Source organism: Convolutriloba macropyga, unplaced genomic scaffold (genome assembly GCF_964194025.1).
Source record: "Convolutriloba macropyga unplaced genomic scaffold, txConMacr16.3 SCAFFOLD_3472, whole genome shotgun sequence".
NCBI lineage: Eukaryota > Metazoa > Xenacoelomorpha > Acoela > Convolutidae > Convolutriloba > Convolutriloba macropyga.
Window position 1 is genome coordinate 4,475 of NW_027453276.1, and position 23,030 is coordinate 27,504.

At 33.8% G+C, this 23,030-nt stretch overlaps 1 protein-coding gene across 1 annotated transcript; it reads left to right on the forward strand.

Moving 5' to 3' along the window:
* Positions 1 to 18,093: 18,093 nt before the first annotated feature.
* On the forward strand, positions 18,094 to 22,753 carry LOC142358176 (uncharacterized; the record flags this gene model as incomplete). The annotated part of the gene is made up of 4 exons (XM_075409633.1): positions 18,094 to 18,446; positions 19,352 to 19,495; positions 20,564 to 20,746; positions 22,598 to 22,753. Coding segments are annotated over exons 1-4 (586 nt in total), but the record flags the coding sequence as incomplete, so codon positions are not given.
* Between the last annotated feature and the right edge of the window lie 277 nt (positions 22,754 to 23,030).

Genomic DNA, 23,030 nt, shown 5'->3' on the forward strand with positions numbered 1-23,030 from the left:
GGTTGTGATACATATGGATACCTAAATATATATCGAAACCTTTATGTGTACTAAATTATTTACCCTCTATATATATAATTATATCATGTGTTTTATAAACTAAAAGTTATGACTTCTATTTATTCACCTATACTAATATTCCCGATAGTCTACTAAATTATTTCATATTTTGTTCATATCGATTTATTACTAGTAATCATAATCTCAGTTAGTCAATCTGAATTCAAGTTACTCTGCATTTGCTCTTCATAATCCTAAGTTAATCTTAGCAGTGGATCCGCGTCGCGTTTCCAATAAACATAATTCACGCTACACAAGTAATTGTGTATTTGACCAGCACTTGCTACTCAATTCTTAAGACAAAGCATTCGCACCGCGAATCCTAACTTATTCAGTAATAAAAGATATAACATGGCGCAGTCAGCGACAAAGGACAGCGGCAAATCCCCACCTTGGAATTCAACCCTTTTGCGAAAAGGCGACACTAGAACCCCCAATTCGCTGGGAGTTTTGGAGAATACAATTGAAACTCGCAATCCTCGCTAGAGAAGGAATTGAAGTGGACCTTCTCTTGGTAGACCCTCCAGAACATGTACTCCTGCCTCCTGAACCAGCATATGAGGATGCAGTGGACAACCCGACGGCGCAATCAGAACGAGATCGACGTACCCGCAATGAGCAGGCAAAAACAGCGTGGAAAATACAATGTCAACGTGTCATGACAATCGGCGTACTTTGTGGTGATAAACCATGGAAGTTATGTGATCGAAAAGCATCCTCTCTGATGTATTTGAGCTTAGGCATGGAGGGGCGCCGTGTATTCAACTCAAAAAATTCAACCATTAACCTCGAAACAATCTCAACGAAGGATCTTTGGGACGTTCTCAATACAACGTTTATTCGGATCCATAATATAACCTTCGATAGATACCTCTTCCTCACAAGAAAACAACAAAAGGGAGAACCTATTGAGAAGTTCTATGGACATCTCAAAGAACTTTCGGAAAACTGTGACCTAGGAGATAAAGGGGACACTATCATCCGGGATGTCTTTATCGCGAATATGCAAAATGAAGACATTCAGAAGGAACTTCTTAAGGAAACAGTAGACCCAGAAAAAGCATTGGCAATAGCAATTAATATTGAGATGGGTACACTCAACCAACTAAAAATGAACGCAAGCAAAACTGAATCACAGTCAACGGTTAACCAAGTACAACGGACACGTATCGCAAATGCCGCCCCTTTCTCCAATATGAATACAACCGCACGGAAAAAGCCTACAACCTGTCATTTCTGTGGATCTAACTGGACCTCCGATCATCGCAATAAATGTCCCGCTCGGGGAAAACGATGCAATAACTGTGGTATTGAGAACCACTTCGCAAAGGTCTGTCGCAAACCTAAAGATCCCAATTCGTACCCAAAACCTAGACCGCGAGTCAATAACGTAAAAAAAGACGATCAAAATGAAGATGTCAATCAAAATTCGGCCAATTTTGATCCCGATTTGGAGTCAAACTATTCTTCAGATGAAGATAACTGTGTAGCAGTCATATCTTCAACAGATTCCGCAACTTCGGTGGACGCAACCAACCTTCCTGTAACTCTCGGCAATACACCAACAAAGGTTTTGGTGGATTCGGGCAGCGTATGAACAATAATCAATGAATCCTTGGCGAACTCAATCATTTCCCATGATCCAAAATCAAAGTGGATACGCGAAGCGAATCCTAAACAATTAAAAACATTTTCAAATGAACCTATTCACACGGTGGGCATCCTCCAAACTTCCATTCAAAGCAGCAATTGGTACGCGAATCCAATTGAAATTCAAGTAGTGGCGGACGGACATCGCTCTCTATTGGGTAGAGATTTGTTTCCAGCTCTTGGAATTTCAATACATCAATCAAGTAATCAAGTAACCATCAATCAGGTAGATCAAGAATATTGCCCAATCAAAAAACAGATTGCTATTGATTACCCCGACTTAATCTCCAGAATTGGTAAGTCTAAAGTACATACAGTTCGTTCAAAATTCCACAAACATTATACCCCATCACATCAAAAAGGCCGACGTGTCCCTATAAATTTATTAGACAAAGTATCCGCCGAACTAAAGAAACTTTCTGAACAAGGACACATTGAAAAATTACAAGAATTTTTGGATAAAAACTTCATTTCTCCCATTGTAATTACGGTCAAAAAGGACAAATCTGTAAAATTAGCTCTTGATTCGAAAATATTAAACAAAGCAATCCACAAAAACAAGTATCAAATGCCAAACATAGATAGCCTAATTGATTCAATTTCACAACATATTAATAACTCAAATCTGGGAGATAATGTATATTTCTCAACAATCGATCTAAAATACGCCTATAGTCAATTAAAGCTACATCCCGATACGGCACGCCACTGTAATTTTAACATCATTTGCGGCGAAGCAACGGGTACGTATCGTTTTAAAACGGGATTTTATGGCCTTACAGATATGCCGGCCGAGTTTCAAAAGGCAATGGATTACACATTGGTTGGGCTGACTATTACATACTGTTTTCTGGATGACATAATCGTAGTTAGCAAAGGCACCCAGGAATCGCACCTCAAATACGTATACAAATGTCTCCAAAAACTTGAAGCAGACAATCTTAGAATTAACTTAAGCAAATGCCACTTCGCAAAACATCAAATAAATTGGCTTGGTTTTACATTTTCACAAAGTGGTGTTAAACCTATCGAATCTAAAACAGCGGCCATTGCGGAAATTAAAGCCCCAAAAACATTGAAACAATTACGGTCATTTTTAGGTAGTGTTCATCATCTAAGCAAATTTATACCTAATCTTGCCAAAATATGTCACCCTCTTCGACCCTTATTAAAGAAAAACGAAAAATTTATTTGGAATGAGAATCATCAATCACATTTTGAACATATCAAAACTGTTATTGCAAACGCTACGGAAAATACTCATTTTAATCCAACACTGGAAACGCGCATCAAATGTGATGCATCCCGCCAAGGTTTAGGCGCTGCACTCGAACAATTAGATTGCGAAGGGTGGAAAACAATAGCTTTCGCATCTCGTTTTCTTAATAGCAATGAAGAACGTTATAGTGTAAATGAACTCGAATTACTTGGGGTGGTTTGGGCCATTGAATATTTTATATATCATCTATTTGGGAAAACCTTCACAAAGCACTTCTTTCCGTCTTAAAATCACACCACTCTAATAAATCTTACAACAGTAGATTAACACGATGGATTGACCGTTTGTTACCATTTGATTTTAATATTGAACATATTCCTGGTACCCGAACGGGCTTAGTTGATTATATTTCGCGACAACCAAATCAGAACGCTAAAAGTGTCAATCAATATGACGAGGAATTTATGGTAGCAACAATTTCCCGTATTCGCGACGCGATTACATCTTTATTTAGTAACGCAAATAAAATTCCTTTCCAAAAGCGGCACATAACTAGTAATTATAAGCAACAAGTACATCCGACGCAAGTCCACTCTTGCAAACCTGCTAAAATTAGCGCGCATAATTCGAATGCCTCAATTAATTCACTCATTCCTCGAGCACAAGTGAACAATTACAATTCTGAATTCATTTCTAACTTTAATTGCCGTGCAAATCAACTGCTTCAATCTGATACCACACCCGCATCGCGAATCCAGTTGCAAAATTCTAATTGCAATTTGATAGCTAGCTCCACACAACAAGTACTCCATATCAACATGTCAGCAAAAGAGGCACCAGAAAGCAACCCATCAACTTCACCACACACCCCAAGAGTGACATTTCGCACCCAATCCACCCCCATTTCATCTACCAGAGCTGGACCCAGCAACACCCAAGCATCATCATCACCAGAGGACTATGACATTGAGCTTTCACGGGAAGAGGTATTCGAAAACAACCTAAACCAACTCTTCACTAAGTCCTTCCTGGCGGTACTCACAAGCAAAGACGCGGTGCTGAAAGAGATCCGCGATTGTGTAATGCAGGATGACGAGGCCCGCTGTAAAGAAGTGAGCACATACATCCACTCCTTCTGGAAGGATCTACACGTAAAATCTGGGTGTCTGTGTGTTAACCAACGTGTGGCCATTCCGAATTCTATCAAGGAGGCGGTGCTCGAATCCATTCATATGACGCAACCGGGTAGTTGGGGGATGATATCTCTCTCTCATTATGCATGGTGGCCCGTACATGCATAGGGAAATTTTAGCAAAAACATCCGATTGCGACCCGTGTACGGATATTGGTAAGAATCTCAAACCTATTATACCAAAATCTAAATGGCACCCACACAAAGCTTGTCAAGAACCAAACGAAGAAATACAGATTGATTTTGGGGGTCCGATAATTAATGATAAAGACAAAGATATTTACTTCTTAACATGTTTTGACCGTTATTCAAAATATCCAACTGTTAGAATATTCGAAAATGCTAATGGGGTAAACGTAGTAAAATTTCTTCGTGATTATGCATATACTCATGGAATCCCGCGAACGATACGCTTAGACCAAGCAACTTGTCTTGTAGGTAAACAAGTAACAAATTATTGTAACGAAAATAATATCGACATTCTCGACGCTCCGGTCGGTGATCATAGAGCTATTGGATTGGTAGAGCGAATGATCCAAACAATTAAAAGACGTTTAGCCTGCATGAAAGCCGAAAATAAAGATACATTTTCCACAGCTAAAGCAATAAAACAAATAGTCTCTGATCTACGATTAACTAAGCAGAAAACAACAAAGATAACACCTTTTGAAGCTCATTTCGGTCGCCCTGCAAATACTCCCTTACGGAATATTAGCACACTTCCATCAAGTCAAAATCTAACTTATGAAAAAATTGTTAATCACTATTTAGATGCTGAGACAGTTTCTGCGGAGGATTTGCTCGACGAAAATGGATGGATCAGTGCCAACAGAAGTGACGTTGAGATAGAGAATAAGATGTGCCAGGCCTCTTTAGACGCAGGACAACGCTATCGGGAGTCCGACATCAAAGAGTCCCGCTTTATAACGCATCCGCAGATCACAGACCCTATCCCCAGGACAGAACAGTCCCTTAACGTCAAACTGGCTCGCAAATTACCGCAAAAGAAAATAGCAAAACGACAACTGGCGGGCCTGTACGAAGTTCTAAAACCTGGATCCTTCGTCACCAAATCGTCACCAACAACGACGATAATTAACGAGCCTGGCAGAACTCCAGTGAAAGTCCGAGATAGTGATCTCGCAAAGTTTGGGACTAAAGCAGAACGATCCACCAACTTGTGGGTATACGCCCAGCGACGCCCTGCCCCGTACGAAAAAACCACAGAGTTTAAGATCGCGAAGCATAGTAACGATCTTAAGAAACAAAAGAGGGGCGAAATCATGATCAGACATCGCCAACGTGATACTACATCAGTAGTATCCTCTGTGAATTCAAATGTCTCGCGTGCATTAACAGTCCGCAAGCCGAATAAACCACAATTCAAAAGACGCCTTACTGTTCCCACAGCTGATATCCAAGAAGACGTCTCAACTCAAAACCAGCCTCTTATTTCAATTGTACCAGCCCCACCTACATCTACATCACAAGTACCCCCCGCACAGACACAGGACGACCAAACAAAAGGCCGCAAGCGCAATCGACCCCAATTCTACGGCTTCACAGATGCTGACATCTCTCCTACAAGCTCTCTAGCCTCAACAAGTTCTACTCAACCGAAGAAGCGCAAGAAAAAAAGAGAAGAAACAAGCAAAGCAGTCCGATTCGGTGGTAACCCTCATACAAACGGCGGAACAATCTCGAATCCCGTCACCTCCCAGACCTGACTTACAATTGGGACAAGTTTCACCACCGGATCCCAGAGTTCGATATTTCGAATATGAGCAAGAACGAGAAATGTCGGTGTGGGATGCTGAAAATGAAATTTAAATTCAAAAACTTCGTAAAACTGTCTTAAACTGCATTCATTTATTTAGTCTTGTTCCCGCTCTGCTGATCCAAATATAATGTTAATTTTACTTTGAATTCATTACAGTTCATCTTCATTTGTTAGCTTTTAACTCCTTCAGTATTCGCCCTGCGAATCCATTTATTTCTGTTTGTGAAATGTGATACATATGGATACCTAAATATATATCGAAACCTTTATGTGTACTAAATTATTTACCCTCTATATATATAATTATATCATGTGTTTTATAAACTAAAAGTTATGACTTCTATTTATTCACCTATACTAATATTCCCGATAGTCTACTAAATTATTTCATATTTTGTTCATATCGATTTATTACTATTAATCATAATCTCAGTTAGTCAATCTGAATTCAAGTTACTCTGCATTTGCTCTTCATAATCCTAAGTTAATCTTAGCACTGGATCCGCGTCGCGTTTCCAATAAACATAATTCACGCTACACAAGTAATTGTGTATTTGACCAGCACTTGCTACTCAATTCTTAAGACAAAGCATTCGCACCGCGAATCCTAACTTATTCAGTAATAAAAGATATAACAATCGCCCAAAACTGTCTGACCAAAAAAAGCCCATTTGAGTATATAGTTCCTCCCCCACTAAAGTGGGTCGGAGGAGAAACGATGACGAAAGCTCAAAACCTCTGTCAATTCAAAAAATAACAAGGTAAAATCAAAGCAACTAATTTTTGTAAACAGTTACAGGTATACAGATCAACAAAAACAAATTAAAATTCGGACACAATTTAAATAGTTCATTCTCGGTTTCTGAATAATTGTGAAATTGATATCAGAACAATTGGATATATATATATATATATATATATATATATATGTGTGTGTGTGTGTGTGTGTGTGTGTGTTTGCGTGTGTGCGTGTGTGTGTGTGTGTGTATGATCTTTGCTTGTGTGTGTGTGTGTCCAGCCATCCATCGGCGGAAGCTTAGCGCTATTTTTTTAATATTTAACGGCAGCTAACTCAAAATTAACGAAAAAAAATATTGACGACAAAACGAAAAACCTCTTTTTTGATTTAGAATGAATGCAGAAAACAAAAAAGGTACCTTGGTTCATATGGCACCTTGTTCAAAAAAGGTTGCCTTCATATGAATACATTGAAAATAATAATAATAATATTAATAATAATAATAATAATAATAATAATAATAATAATAATAATAATAATAATAATAATAATAATAATAATAATAATAATAATAATAATAATAATAATAATAATTATTATTATTATTATTATTATTATTATTATTATTATTATTATTATTATTATTATTTTTACTATTATAATTGTGGTTTCTGCGTAATCGCAACAGAACAGCATTAGGCCTACAGTAGCCTGTTTTTCAGCTGCCCTTTTTCTTTTTTCCCTGCATTTAAGACTGATCTTTTTATGAGCAGCATTGCTTTTTTTTGGTGACTATAGCCACTTTTTTTGCGTCTGAAAATTGCACGTTGTACCATTATTGCAGCCAACATTGGTCAGGCTGTGGTCAACCTGTAGCTATGGTTGAGTAGAAGCTCATCCTCACACAGACAGCTTCACGGAGGCAGGGGATTGAACGCTCAATCATTGGCGTGTGAACCACACACCTTACTTCTCGGCTATCACGCCACAGATATGAAAAGATAAGAAAAGATAAGAAAATCTATTTCAATTGAAATGCGATCTTTAATAAGTACAATCAACAAAAAAGAGATTTTTGCTCAAAGAATCTTTAACGTATATGAAGTTGAATCAATTTTAGTTGAAGAAAATCAACTAACGCATCAAAGTTCAATCATTCTTTTTCCCACCCTACCCCTTCGGCTTGTAAATTTTTTAAAATTTTGTCTGAAAAATCAGTAAAAGGCCCAATCTGATTTAAACAAATCCAGTCAGCAAAATTTCCTCATCTGATTGTTTCGAAAAAGGATACAGACCACACCTAATGACTTCACAGGCTTAATTTTACAGAAATTCTTTGTTAGCAATTAATAAAAACAGTTCAGTACAAACTCTGATCGTCTATAATTTTGTAGAGACAATTTTAAAATATAGTAGGGAAAAAACCTTGAATTTCGAAAACTAACCTCTGATTGAAATGGACTTGTTCAATTTATACCGAAAAAACCCCAACAGTTGATTGGGTAAAAAATGAATGGAACGATAAGAAATTCACTTTTTTTACAAAACAAACCCGCTCATTTCCGAGTTAACCTATTTCATCGAAAAATCTTTAAGCTGAAATAGAAAAAAAACTATTCAAACAAAGTAAAAAATTGTTAAAAAAATATACTTAGTAAACTATCTCAATTTTGCGGGGATAACTAAGTAATTTTGATACTGGGACACCTAACTTCTGTTGGGACATTTTTTCAAGGACCCGACTTCAATGATCCTTAGTTCGAGTCAATAAACACTTCTTCGACAAAATTAATTTTTTGCAGAGAATTTCTTCGTAATAATTTTTGCCGACTAAAATAAGCGAAAACTTTGTTTTCATCGCCTTAAGTTGAAGAAAAATGAACCTGATGTTTCAGCAATACTTCCACTTGATAAAATCACTTTAGTAAAGTGCTTGCAATTGTAAGCCGATATAATGTTTGTTTTGGTTGAAAACAATTCTGACCTGGATGGTTCTCAGAAAACTGAACACCTAATTAAGGGCCCCTAAAAACATAATTTCTTCTTTTATTAAACTGGGCATAAAAGTTTTGTTTTGTAGGCACATAATTCCGTTTTTTGCTCGTGTTTCGTTTTTTAGGGCACAACGTGTCCCTCTTCGCCGAGGAACTCTGAAAAATAAAAATATTAGAAAGAAGAATTCAGGAGGTAGAAGACGGTAGAACTGTTTTCTGAATAGTCAAATCTCTGATGTTTTTTCTCATTGTCTTCCTTTTTTTGATGTCCAACAGTCAAACTATGTGAACAATCATATATTGCGTTGCTTGCAAGTTTTCGCTATAAGGAGAGGTCTCAAGAATAGATGCCGTATGTTAAAACTTTAATTATATAAGCAAAAAAGACTGTTTTGTAAGATTCTTGAAAGACAAAGCTTATTTTTAAGAGTGTTGAAAAAAAGTAACCTGTAAGACTCTTGAAAAAGAGAATTTATTTTGTAAAGCCATTGAACAGAAAATGTTATCTTGTACGATTCTTGCAAGAAAAAGCTTTATCTTGTAGGATCTTTCAAATTTTTTGATAAAAATTTTGCAAGAAGATGCCTTGTCTTGTGAAAATTTGTTAACTTTTTCCCGCTTAGAGCTGTGTATATTCACCACACAGTGTATATTCACAATTGAAATTGAATTCGAACGCTAATCAGAAAAATATGACCAAAAACTTCAAAAAGACAAAAACGTCAAAAAGCTTCAAAATTTAAAAGTATAAATTATTACATCAAATAGAGAAACAAAGTTGGAATACTTCTGCTTTGCTATATTTGATTTTGGCCTCCAAAGTCAAATTTCTTTTGTTTTAAGTTGTGTTAACATGATCACTGAAAAAGCAAAAAAAAATTGTCAATGAATATCACTAATAGATTAATAATTTGAAAACTTAACACTTAATTTCATAAAAACTGTAAAGAAAATCACATAAAAAAGCCAACTCAAACTGATCTTTTTCAAAACAGTTTTAAAAATGGAATCAATTTGGATTTAGGCACTTGTAAGGGCGTCTATTTGAGAAAAGGATTTATATTTGAGAACCATACAAAACGCAATGCTGAAAGACTTAGTATTTTAAAAAGTCAACTGGACGAAAACAAAAGGATGGCAATTTGGAGCAGCAGTTTTACAAAATATATAAACAATAGCAGACTTGAAATTGACAATAAATCTTAAAATAGGGAGAGAAAAGTCAAATTTCGATTTATAAAACCAAAACAGTTATAACTGAAAGTCAGTCCGACCTCTTTAATTTCAAAACATAGAAAAATTTATAATAAACAATAACTATGAAAACTAACGGAAACTTTCACACACAGAATTGCTAATAAAGAAATTGAAATTCGAAGTGTTATCAAAAAAAGTTTATTTTAAGAGTTATTTTGCTGCAAAACACTTACGTTGTTTTCCTTTTATTTTTTGAAAAAAATTTAAAAATTGCTGTAACAAAAGCCAATGGCTAGAAAAGACGAACATGAATGACTCACTCGCTATCACCATTTTTTTCAAATTTCTTCTTCAAATGTGTTCAAATTTATCTTTCATTTTTTTCTCTATATTTGAGTCGATGAAATTTATCCCTTCTATCTGCTGCTTCTTGTTTTAACGAAAATAGTTTTTTTTTTTAAATTTTGTCGCTTATATACCCTATAGTTTCAAGGTCTGCTCCAACGATCAAAAAACTCATGATAAATTCAAAGAGAGATTGATGAAAAGAATAAAAAAGAAGGACAGGTCCCAAATTATAATCCAAATAATTGATTTTTGAAGCGAGCTGACAAATAATATAACGTCAACAATTTCAATATAAGACGGTCAACAAAGCCCCGGACCTTCTATGCTCAAAAAGTACAAAAAAGTTTAAAAACGATTAATATTTTTTTCAAATATTTAAGAGTCCCAAAAATACCAAAAATAATGGGAAAAAATTGTCTTTGTGCGTCCTTAGAATGAGTATATAATACAAGAACTTGTTGGAGTCAATAATTAACAAAGAAAAGAAGAGGAAACATTTGGCAAACAGTGAGGGACTTTAAAAACCGGTGGCCCTAAACTAAAAGAACGTCATAACATAAAAGTTGTAACAGCTTATCATAAAACAAAAATAGCCATGAAAAAAAGTAGTAGTTCTAATGTCTGAAAAAAAGAAAATCGAACGTCAAAGAAGAGAAAAATTTGCAAAATAAATTAATATTTTAAAATACAAACGGTATCTCTGTGACAAAAAACGTTAGCAAAAAGCTGGAGACATTTAATTTACTGAAATTAGGCCGCGAGGATAATAAAGAGATTAAGTGATTGATTAGTAAAAATAATTACAAAACAAAAATATTGTAACTCAAAAACTAATATTTTTAAAAGCAAAAAGCTCATACGCCAGGAAAAAGTAGCTGAAAACTGAAAAATATTTTGATAATTTTTAGCATCATTCGCAACCAACTTCGCTTGTTTTTGAGGAGACTACGACGTAAGACGACAATTTGTGCAAAAAAAACTCCTAACACTTCAGAAATTGAATATATTTCTCAAAAAGAATGAAAATCAAAGTCATAGAAGGAACCAGCTTTGATTTTAAACAATTAAATTGATTTTTTTTTAAAAAAAATAACATTAGCGACTTGGCCCTAAGGACCTGGCCCAAATAAAAATAAACAATAAGACAACAAAAAGTACAACAAAACAAAAAATATCAAAAAAATATAGGAGAACGAATAATATCAGAGTGCTGAAATTTTCTGGTTATCAGCTAGAATACTCAATTATGTTTACGTACGCTTGATTAGTACTCAATGAATCTGTCATTAACAATACTATGTGAACAGAACAGAGATAATATTTAGCGAAAAAGGGCAAAAATTCAAGTTCTCTTTAATATTTTACGATAACAAATAGTGTCAAAAGGAAAAAGGCAACAACTGTGCACTGAACAGTTCAATCAATTGCTATTAGATGCCATCGGAAAATATATGTATGTTATTTACAGCCCTCAAGAGTAGAATCACTAAAAACAGCTGTGAAATTGCCGTGCCTATGAAAACCGCTCTTAAAAACCTAAACTTTGTCCAAATACCAACTTCCCCACAAGGCATTTAAAACAAATCACGCTGCCTGTAGTAAGTCAGCGTGATTAAAATTGCCACTATAGTTCGACTTCTCACTGACATCAAAAAACCAAAAAAAATCTTCAACAGATCTCTATAAAAGGAGGACAAGTCCAGACTTCTAATCTAACTTACTGGAAGAAAAATTGGAGATTCTCTAGCAGACCAGCAGCCCAAAAAACGAACATTCTCAAAATTTGAGAAACTAATACAATCGAAAAACTAAACTCGAAGATAATAACTGCTACTATTCTTGAAGTTTTTACCCTGAAGCTCAAGTTTGATCCATTTAATAACACCCAATAATCGAGACAACACACTTGGAGAAATTTTATGATCCACTTAAGATCGAAATGTGAAAAGTGATTAAACAATTGAAAGTCGCAAAATTTAAAAAAAAAGATTCATTTTTTATTTCGCAATGTTGAAGACCGCTTGTTTGTCACTAGAAATTGACCAGTAACTCAGACTTTAAAATATTCAATGTTGCTAAACTTCTTCATATTAAGGTCTTCGCAACTTCTTGAAATTCAACAGAGGCTAATCAATCTCAAGCCCTTCACTGGCTTAGTTAGATCTATTATCTTGTATCAGGATAACAAATTTGAGAAAATTTGACAAATTTTTCAAGTTTTGTCAAAAAATTGCAAAGAATGCGGTTTTAGAAAGTTGTGAAAACCGTGACGTTAAAACATTTAAATTTAAAAAAATTGCAAAAAGTAAACTTTTTAAAAATTTAAAAACTTAAATAAAGTTTAAAAATTAAAAAAATATATGCAAATATCAAAACAAAGAAAAACTGCACAAATCGGTATGATATTAAGGTTTTATGTTTGAAGTGCCAAAATAAAATGCTCACAAAAGGGTCAGAAAAAGTAATTATATCTTTCAAACGACTCACTCGCTATCGCCATTTTCAAATTTCTTCTTCAAATGTATTCAAATTTGTCTTTCATTTTTTTCTCCATAGTTGAGTCGATGAAATTTATCCCTTCTATCTGCTGCTTTTTGCCTCAGCGAAAACAGTTTTTGAAAATTTTGTCGCTGATATACCCTATAGTTTCAACGTCCGCTCCATCGATTAAAAAACTCATGATAAACTCAAAGAGAGATTAAAGAAAAGAATAAAATAGAAGGACAGGTCCCAAATTGTAATCCAAATAATTGATTTATGCAGTGAGCCGACAAATAATATAATGTCAACAATTTCAATATAAGACGGTCATCAAAGCCTCGGATCCTGTATGCTTAAAAAAGTACAAAAATTGTTCAAAAACAATTAAATTTTTTTCAAATATTTAAGAGTCCCAAAAATACCAACAATAATGGAAAAATTGTCTTTGTGCGTCCTTAGAATGAGTATATAATAAAAAAACTTGTTGGAGTCAATAATTAACAAAGAAAAGAAGGGGAAAAATTTGATAAACAATGAGAGATTTTGAAATCCAGTGGCCCTAATCTAAAAGAACCTCATAACATAAAAGCAGTAACAGCTTTTGAAAAAAAAATAGCCAAGAAAAAAAATAGTAGCTCTAAAGGGAAGATTTGCAAAATAATTTAATATTTTAAAAAACAAACGGTATCTCTGTGACAGAAAACGTTAGCAAAAAGCTGGAGACATTAAATTTACTGAAATTAGGCCGCGAGGATAATAAAGAGATTAAGTGATTGAACAGTAAAAAAATTACAAAAAAATATTATATCTCAAAAACTAATATTTTTGAAAACAAAAACGCATACACCAAGAAAAAGTAGTTAAAAACTGAAAAAAAATGTTTTGATAATTTGTAGCATCATTTGCAACCAACTTCACTTGTTTTTGAGGAGACTACGACGTAAGACGACAATTTGCGCAAAAAAAACTCCTAACACTTTAGAAATTGAAAATATTTCTGGAAAAGAATGAAAATCAAAGTCATAGAAGGAACCAGCTTTGATTTTAAACAATTAAATTGATTTTAAAAACAAATAACATTAGCGACTTGGCCCTATGGACCTGGCTCAAATAGCAATAAACAATAAGACAACATAAAGTACAACAAAACAAAAAAAAACAAAAAAATATAGGAGAACGAATAATATCAGACTGCTGAAATTTTTTGGTTATCAGCTAGAATACTCAATTATGTTTACGTACGCTTGATTAGTAATCAATGAATCTGTCATTAACAATACTATGTGAACAGAACAGAGATAATATTTAGCGGAAAAGGGCAAAATTCAAGTTCTCTTTAATATTTTACGATAACAAATAGTGTCAAAAGGAAAAAGGCAACAACTGTCCGCTGAACAGTTCAATCAATTGCTATTAGATGCCATCGGAAAACATAGGTATGTTATTTACAGCCCTCAAGAGTAGAATCACTAAAAACAGCTGTGAAATTGCCGTGCCTATGAAAACCGCTCTTAAAAACCTAAAATTTGTCCAAATACCAACTTCTTCACAAGGCATTTAAAACAAATCACGCTGCCTGTAGTAATTCAGCGTGATTAAAGTTGCCACTATAGTTCGACTTCTCACTGACTTCAAAAAACCAAAAAAAAGCTTCAACAGATCTCTATAAAAGCAGGAGAAGTCCAGACTTCCAATCTAACTTATTGAAAGAAACATTGGAACTTCTGTACCAGACCAGCAGCCCAAAAAGAACGAACATTCTCAAAATTTGAGAAACTTATACAATCGAAAAAACTAAACCCGAAGATAAAAACTGCTAAAATTCTTGAAGTTTTTACCCTGAAGCTCAAGTTTGATCCATTTAATAACACCCATTAAGCGAGACAACACATTTGGAGAATTTTTATGATCCACTTCAGAACGAAAAATGAAAAATGATTACACAGTTGAAAATCGCAAAATTTAAAGAAATATTCATTCGTTATTTCGCAATGTTGAAGACCGATTGTTTTTCGCTAGAAATTGACCCTTATCTCAACTGCCAGACTTTAAAACACTCAATGTTGCTAAAATTCTTGATATTAATGTCTTCGCAACCTCTTGAAATTCAACAGAGGCTAATCAATCTCCAGTCCTTCACTGGTTTTGACTTATATAGATCTATTATCTTGTATCAGGATAACAAATTTGAGAAAATTTGACAAATCTTTCAAGTTTTGTCAAAAAATTGCAAGAAATGCGGTTTCAGAAAGTTACAACAATTCCATTGCCCCTAGCAACTATGTTCTAACGTTCAAGCCCTTAATGAGGCTCCCTGGCGGGGGATAGAAATACTCAAAGAAGGTTCCCTTTTCAATAAATTTGAAAAAATGCTGAAATTAAAACTTTAAAATTTTAAAAAAAATTACAATAAGTAAACTTTTTTGAAAATTTAAAAATTTAGAGAAAAGTTTTAAAATTTTTAAAAAAAATTACAAAAAATATCAAAAAAATAGAAAAACTGCACAAATTAGTATAATTTTGAAGTTTTATGTTTGATGTACCAAAATAAAATGCTCACAAAACGGTCAGAAAAAATAATTATATCTTTCAAACGACCTTTTTCAACTTTTACAAACGTCAATTAAGGGCTGATAAAACAAAAATTTAGAAAAAAACAAAACTGAAACATTTCACCTTTTTGCGCTCAAAAATTCAATAAAATGACCTTTTAAGCTTGAATTAAGGCATTCGCATCAGTTGCACAAATCTAAGCGCTTGAAAAATTTCTGAAGCCAGCTTTGAGCCCCTAACTAAATTTAATGCTCCCTGGGCGTTAATTTTTTAACGTTCTGGAAGATCTAGGCTGAAGAGCTCTGGAGGCGACTCGAAAGCTTTTTGAATAGCTAAAATGCCTTGCATCAAACGAGATAAGGTATTCGAAACCATTATTCTAACCAGAAAATAAAAGCCATACCTTAAAGCTTCACAAACAATTTCTCAAATTTTTGTCAATATTCATAGAAAGAGACGAGTCTGTAGCAAAAGAAACATGTATCTTTTGTAGTAAACAGTGCTTACAGCCAGGAAGGTGAAATTCATTTACCAATAAATTCAATGAAACTATACCAGGGTTTAAGAGTCTCAAAATCAAAAAAAGCTCAAATAAAAACAGTGGAGAAACAGTTGAATAAAGTAAACAGACGTCAAAATTCACTAATCACTATCTCATCTAAATTTTTTTCACGCTTATATTTCTCCTTTTCTTTCAAAAGGGAATGAACACAATAAGTACTCTGTCTTCCGTGCGATCTTCTAATTTGATCACACAATTTTTTTTTCAAACTTTATTCACTCCCCGAACTTCAAGTTTCTTTGCTCGCTCACTTATCAATAAAACAGCTGGAAGATTTCTTGAAACCACTCGAAGTAGCAAACTGACCATCTTAACAGACACCTAATGAACATCCTAAAATTTTTTACAAAAACTTTTTTAATCAGTAACAGGAAAAAGAGCCATAGAAAACTAACCGACATAAATGAAATTGCATTTGATAAAAATTGGTTTTAGTTGCAATTCCAAAAAAATGATTAGCAAAAAACTGCAACCTTACTTTTACATCCTGCTCTAAATACGCTCCAAAAATTATCGATAAAAAAGCGGCTTCACCAATAACACACATAGAGCAGTGAAGAAGACAGAGAACCAATGCATTCCAATTGTTGGATTGTAAAAACCAATGGATTGCCTAAATTTCTATGAGTCACTTTTGACTATTCTTCTCTATTCTGTATGTTTACTCTTCAAAGTCCAAAGGTTAAAGGAGTTGAATCAAATTTCTGATGCTAAAAAATTATTAATTAAAAATTCTAAAAATGTAATTTTACAAAACTTAAAAATGAAACCCATAGCAGTCGGTGCAAATCTGTCTTTCATGAAGAAAATTAAAATGTCTTCCATTTAGAAAACGTAGAGACATATATCAGTCGATTCATATCTGTCTTCCCTTGAAATCCCCCGGATTTTATTAGTTCAAAAATCAATTTGCGTTTCATTTTAGTAGCTCGAAAATCTATTTGCGTTTCAGTTCGAAAATCTATTGGCGAAAATCTATTTACTTATATCATAGAAATTGTCCAAATAAATTTGTTGCAAGAAAACTTTGTTCGCTTCTTACATCATGCATTTTCATCTCATTCAATGCTCTTAGGAAAATGGCAATTGAAACATCGAAACATCTGAGGCACATAATTGAAAAATCTAGGAAGCGGCTACATAATTAGTTTTTTTTTGTATCAACTTTCAGACGTATTTGTTAATATGTTTCATAAATGAAGTTTTTGACTGGCTAACCAGAATTGTATGCCGTAGCGATAGCACAAATATCTAAAAGATTCATATAAAACAAGATGTCCATAAAACTCAAAAAAGCATGATTTTCTTGTTTCTTGTTGAGCGTTTGCTAATTTCAGTTTTCGAAAAAAAACTGTGAAGGAATTTGCATTGGGACTTTAATGCTAGTTTAATGAGCAAGGTTGGGCCAATCTTTTTAGTCTATTGGTTGTTCGAATTAGATCGATGCTTGACGTGTACATCGAAAAAACTTGATATAATTTGTCCAACAAAAAGATTTTATTATGTCTCATTCAAAAATTGAAAGAGACAACATATATAATTTAGACTTACTAAAATCATTAATATCTAAAAATGTAAAAAAATAAGTTCAGCCGCGTGACTTTAGAAAACTTCATCTATCCTTCTGTAGATTGCTGTCTAAGCAAAACGGGTTTAAGGTCTTATCTTTAATTGAAACAAGTGATGCATGAGAAGATCCTTTTTTATACAGTTTTTTTTTATTATTTTTTTTAAAAACTAACATATAAAATATGAAAAATGTTATTTTTCGGAAAATTTTAAGCACGGTGTTACAACTATCCTCGGAAAAGATGTGAGTGACTGTTTTTTTGGGAAAAAACCTGATCAGCAAGTTTTGTCCTAATGTTTTGTAAATGAAACAAGGAGGCTAATTTGATCAACTGAAGATTAGTTTAATGGTTCGAAAATGTGTCAGATTGAGAGTTTGTGATGATGTAATGATTCAATTTATGAAGTCCTCTTATTGACTCCCATTGTGTTTGTTGATGTTTTAGTATCAAAGTTTTTAGTTAAAGTTTTAGTTTTTTTTTCAATCATCTTACGTACCCAAAACCTTATTGACCATAATTCAGAAATGAAACATTCTAAAAAGGTTCGTTTCTAGTTCAAGAAATATTTCTTCAACCTCTAGCTGATAATTCTTGACCTCTTCTAGAGCCTACTGAGATTATAACAGAAATGATATTAGCGAAATAACGGTATTTATTTTTGCTTTAATTTCCAACATGTGCAAACACAAATTTTATTAAATTCTGAGTTGATAAATTAATTTTGTGAAGCTTCTTAAGATTAATATTTTATTAATGCATCTGAGCAAACTGCTAACAGCTTGGAATTTCCAGAAGTTGCTTCTTTTTCATTTTCTTACCATTTTTTACTCAAAAATTTCCCTTTAAAATCCCCATTTTCTATACCGAATTCCGTCTTAAAATAGGTATAATTAAATTTTAGTAAGTTTATAGCGCCTCAAACTGAAAAAGTAATTAATTAGATATAAGTAGTATATAGTTAGTTAGTACAGGAGTGTTTGTTGGCGTGTGTTCGGAGATGCTAATCTTCGACATGGGTCGCGGCCTACTCTGTACTGAGTACAGTCTACTCGTCCTATTTGCCGCCACCATCTTTCTCCCGACCACCTCAGACGCTGTCGGTAAGTCTTAATTCAACCTTTCTATTCATCTTTATTTGCGATTATTGTTTCTTGTGATTCCTGTAATTTTGTGGCTGGCATTACAAGCGTCTACGGTATCAAATTTGTGAGTAATTTCAATCATATTTAGCTGGTTTCCATATTTGTATCTTAATACATTTTCAGTACCAAAACTTGAAACATATTGCGAAAATCTTGATAAGAAAAAATTTCTTAACAAGGTCTAATGGAGAGATCTTGACAAGATCTTATCAAGTCATGTCAAGAACCTCTCTTGGCGCAACTTGATAAGATCTCAGCAAATACATCATAGCATATAAAAGGAGTGGACTATATTTACTTATATTTAATCCTTTTAATTGGCCGGGATCACTTCATTTCAAAGTTTGTTTATTTCGGAACCGGTTGACGTCTTCAATGGGTAAGTAATAACTGGAGGCTTTAATTAGACTACCTCAATCAGACTATCTCAATTTCTCTTAAGAACTGAGAAAGAGTAGCTAAATAATGTCGATAACTCATCAAAAAACACAATTAACGCCTACAAACACACAAAAAAAACTTACACACACACTCTCTCTCTCACACGCACACACAAACACACACACACACACACACACACACACAAACTTGGGGTTGCAATTTGTCTATTTTGGTAAAAATTCGAATTTTTCGTCACTGTTCAACTCAATAGATCATCGATATTGACCGCTTTTAACATTAAGTAAATCAATATGATCGACCTTTGATTTTTTTAAAAAAAAAAACTAGAGATACCAATTTTTTATTACTTGTGGCAGGCTTGTTTTCTAATTCAAAACAAAGAAAAGCGCACCGCCAAACGGTGGCTCATTATGATTAAGTTGGTAAAATTTGGATTTGTTTATGATTATGATTTGTTTCAGTGTTTGGTGACAGTGGCAGCGATGGTCATGAGCACAACAACCCGCACCCGGTCCCGAGTACATCCCAAATGGCGAAACAGATGGACATCACGTCGCATGCTGCCCCTATTGTAGGGCAGAGTACCAAAAATATGGATCTGCCGCGTGAGCTTCCGATTTGAGTTCTATTTTATATTTTTTTAAGATCCAAAAATCTAATTAATCTTCTTGTCTATGTTATGAATGGAGTTTTAGCTGAAAACAGCTTTGTTTAAAACTACTGAAAAACATCATGTAAATTATATAAATGCAGGAAACGTATAAAACAATTTGATGATTATGCGGTGCTATTATTTGACATAACACTCCTATGATTCGAAATAGCGCGACAAAACGTATGGTCCAGACCGTGTAATTAACGTCTGGGAGTGTACCTCCCCCCAGATAATAATTGCCCAATCATATTTTGACCCCCTCACCCCGGGTGCACTTACGCCGCCGCTAGTTGACTACATCATTTGAGTCTATGGGGTCTGGGAAATACTATTTCAGTGGGGGTTTATTTCCTATCTAAAATAAAGTGGGTTTTTTTCCGTGGTGTTTTTTTCCGCAACCGGAGTCTATATCTATTCCAATTATGATAGTTGTGACAGTGTCATCGCTCATTGCGGCCATCATCATACTCCCTGTGCATTCCTAGGTTTTAAAAAGTTGGAATCAAATCTGATTATAGTTTAATAGGTCCGTCGATCTTGCGTATCTTGCTGGTTCTCGGTGTGTTCTATAATTGGGTTATCAACATCTTTCATCGCACTGGCCTCCTGGATACTCTTCCCGAAATTGAAACTCGATGCAATCGGTGGAATATTCAATCCCCATGTCTCTTTCTGGAGTGGTCGGCAATTCTTTTGAGAGAAAATGAAAGGATCAGGAGACAGATTTTTGAAAATCTTAAATGCATCAATATTGTTATATGTTCGCATTTTAGCATCTCGGTTAGCAATTCGCAATCGGTCTAATCTACCTAAATTTTGGAAGGTGGTTCGGATTCTGCGCAAGATTGCTCGGTTTCGATGTTGATTTTTTGTCCAGTATCAGTATGGGTTCTAGTTCTTCTGGCATAGTATTGCGCTGTCTAATTTTACTATATAATATACAAATACAAGAGTTCTCTCCAGTAATATGAGTAATGCGTAAAGTGTTATATAAGCACAAGGTATTGCAAATTTTCAGCTGAGGGTAGTTGCACGATAGACGATCACTGTCCGAGCAATGCCACTTGTAACTTAACTACAAATGCTTGTGATTGTGATGAGGGCTTCCTTGGCTACAAAATATGCGAAGCAAGAGCATGCGACCTTGATAATGATCCCAATTGCGGCTGTGGAAACATGACGGGTTCCAACTACTGCTTATGTAAGTTCCCCTCAATCCTTGTCCAATTTTGGTGACTGTCCTTTTATAGCCCCTTCTCACACTTACACGCAAACACGGTTTCGGTAACCACATTGAGCGCAGAAAATTTGTTGCAACCATTTGGTTCACTTCTAAGCAATTCTCGGGAAAAATTCACCATATATAACATTTATAGTCATTTTTCCCAAACTGACCGGAAGAATATAAGCATGAAAACTTCCGGAATATTTAACAGAAAGCTTTTATTACTAGGTTCTACAGAGAGAGTGTTCAGCTCGATAATTTTTTTTATTGAACCAGTTTGATATTAAGCCAAATTGCATCCCTTTTTATCTGTCTTTTTCTGTTTTTATCTGGCTGCTTGATTTTTACTTTTTTAAAACATTTAATTTGGATTGACATTTTGCGTCCGTCTTTTTATCTGGCATCTAAAATGGGTTAGAGTGTTAGAGTGTAGAGTGCTCTCTGAATCATAGTTTTTCAGGCCTTTTTTCAAATCTTAATGGGTTATATAATTTAGACACTATTTCATTCTAACAATCTTAATTGACTTCCAGAAATTGTGCCCATTTTGTAGTCCAATTTAATGTCTTGGAACTTAGTCATGATATTGACAGGTCTCTTTGGCTATCTATTTGAACTTAGTTGAACTTATTCAGCAGCTTCCTTCCGTGTGTAACGTTTTCAAAGTCTTCGGCACAATATTTTAGTGCTTTTTTGTCGTTCCCCTTTTTTGTAGTTCCTTTAATTCTCGTCTCTTTTAGCTTTTTCTCTTTTTTGTTTTGCCATCCAGTTTTAATGGCGCATATATAATAATTGCGTCAATAAGTATTTAAAAATATACAATATGTTTTCATAAAATTTTCGATTTTTTGAGTTTCACTGTTTTCTTGTTTATCGTTTTGCTAAGCTTTAATATAGCACTAGAAATTTCAGACCCTATAGTATTATAAGTAATCATTTGGCATGTTGCAGATTTAAATTCATTTGACTCATATCTATCAGTTTTCTATTGGATATTCAAGTGGATTTCTGAATTTTGACCGTAATAGTTGATTCTTGCTTTTTATGTTTTCCTGGCTCCCATACGCAAGCAAACATAAACATCATCAATCGAATTAGGCAACGGAAATTAAATGTTTAACGATTCATTTCTGATTAACGATTAAAACACAAATGATTTCCAAAGATATTTTACAATTTTGTGTCTTCCTTTTTTGTCATACATTTGCTTAATTATGACATAACTATGACATAACAAATAGAAATTTATATTGACAGGCTTCAAACACTAAATTCTATACAACGGATTAACTTTCTATAAAATAGTCCAGGTTTAATTAACCTGATAATACAATTTTTTTTGAATTATTTTTTGTGCGAGATGTCTTTTATTACTCAATTTAGGTTGAATGTTGGGTCAAACTGAATTAAGGTCAAATGATGGGGCATGAAACATCTAATGGAAACTACATGGAGATCAACCAACCTACATATTTATAGGACATCGATACGAACATTAGGATTTGAAACTTAAGATTGTTATGATGCAGAAGCTGAATTCAGAGTCTCTTTATTGCAAAATTAGGTATTAACTTAACTTTTATCGTAATTACTATTTTTAGGAAAAATTGTGTTGTTAATTTGAGTTTTTAAGCAAATGTTTTGCTCAATTCATACTTTGTCCATTCTAGTCCAAATATTTATGGCAAAAAATCCTTATAATCAAAATATGAAAAGTGGTAATAGTCGATCAGTTGCATATTATTACAAATAAAATCAGTCGAAAAAATGTTGCGCACTGCTTAAGCCGTGACCAATAAACAAACTCATGTGTGCCATTGCTTCTAGTGGAGTCAGAGTGCATCTCGGACGCCGACTGTCCCACGGGTGCGACGTGCACTAACGATTCAACATGTCTGTGCGACACCTCTCTATACACTGGATTCACTATCTGCAAAAGCCCCGAACTATGCGACAAATTGCCCGGAGATAATTATTGTCTCAGTTAGTGTGAAAAACAATGTTTTCAGGGAGTACAAAAGCGTGTCTATTCATCAGAATAATATATATATATATATATATATATATATATATATATATATATATATATATATATATATATATATATATATATATATATATATATATATATATATCCATATACATATATGTATATATATGTATGTATAAATATATATATATATATATATATATATATATATATATAGATATATATATATATATATATATATATATATATATATAAAAATATATACACATA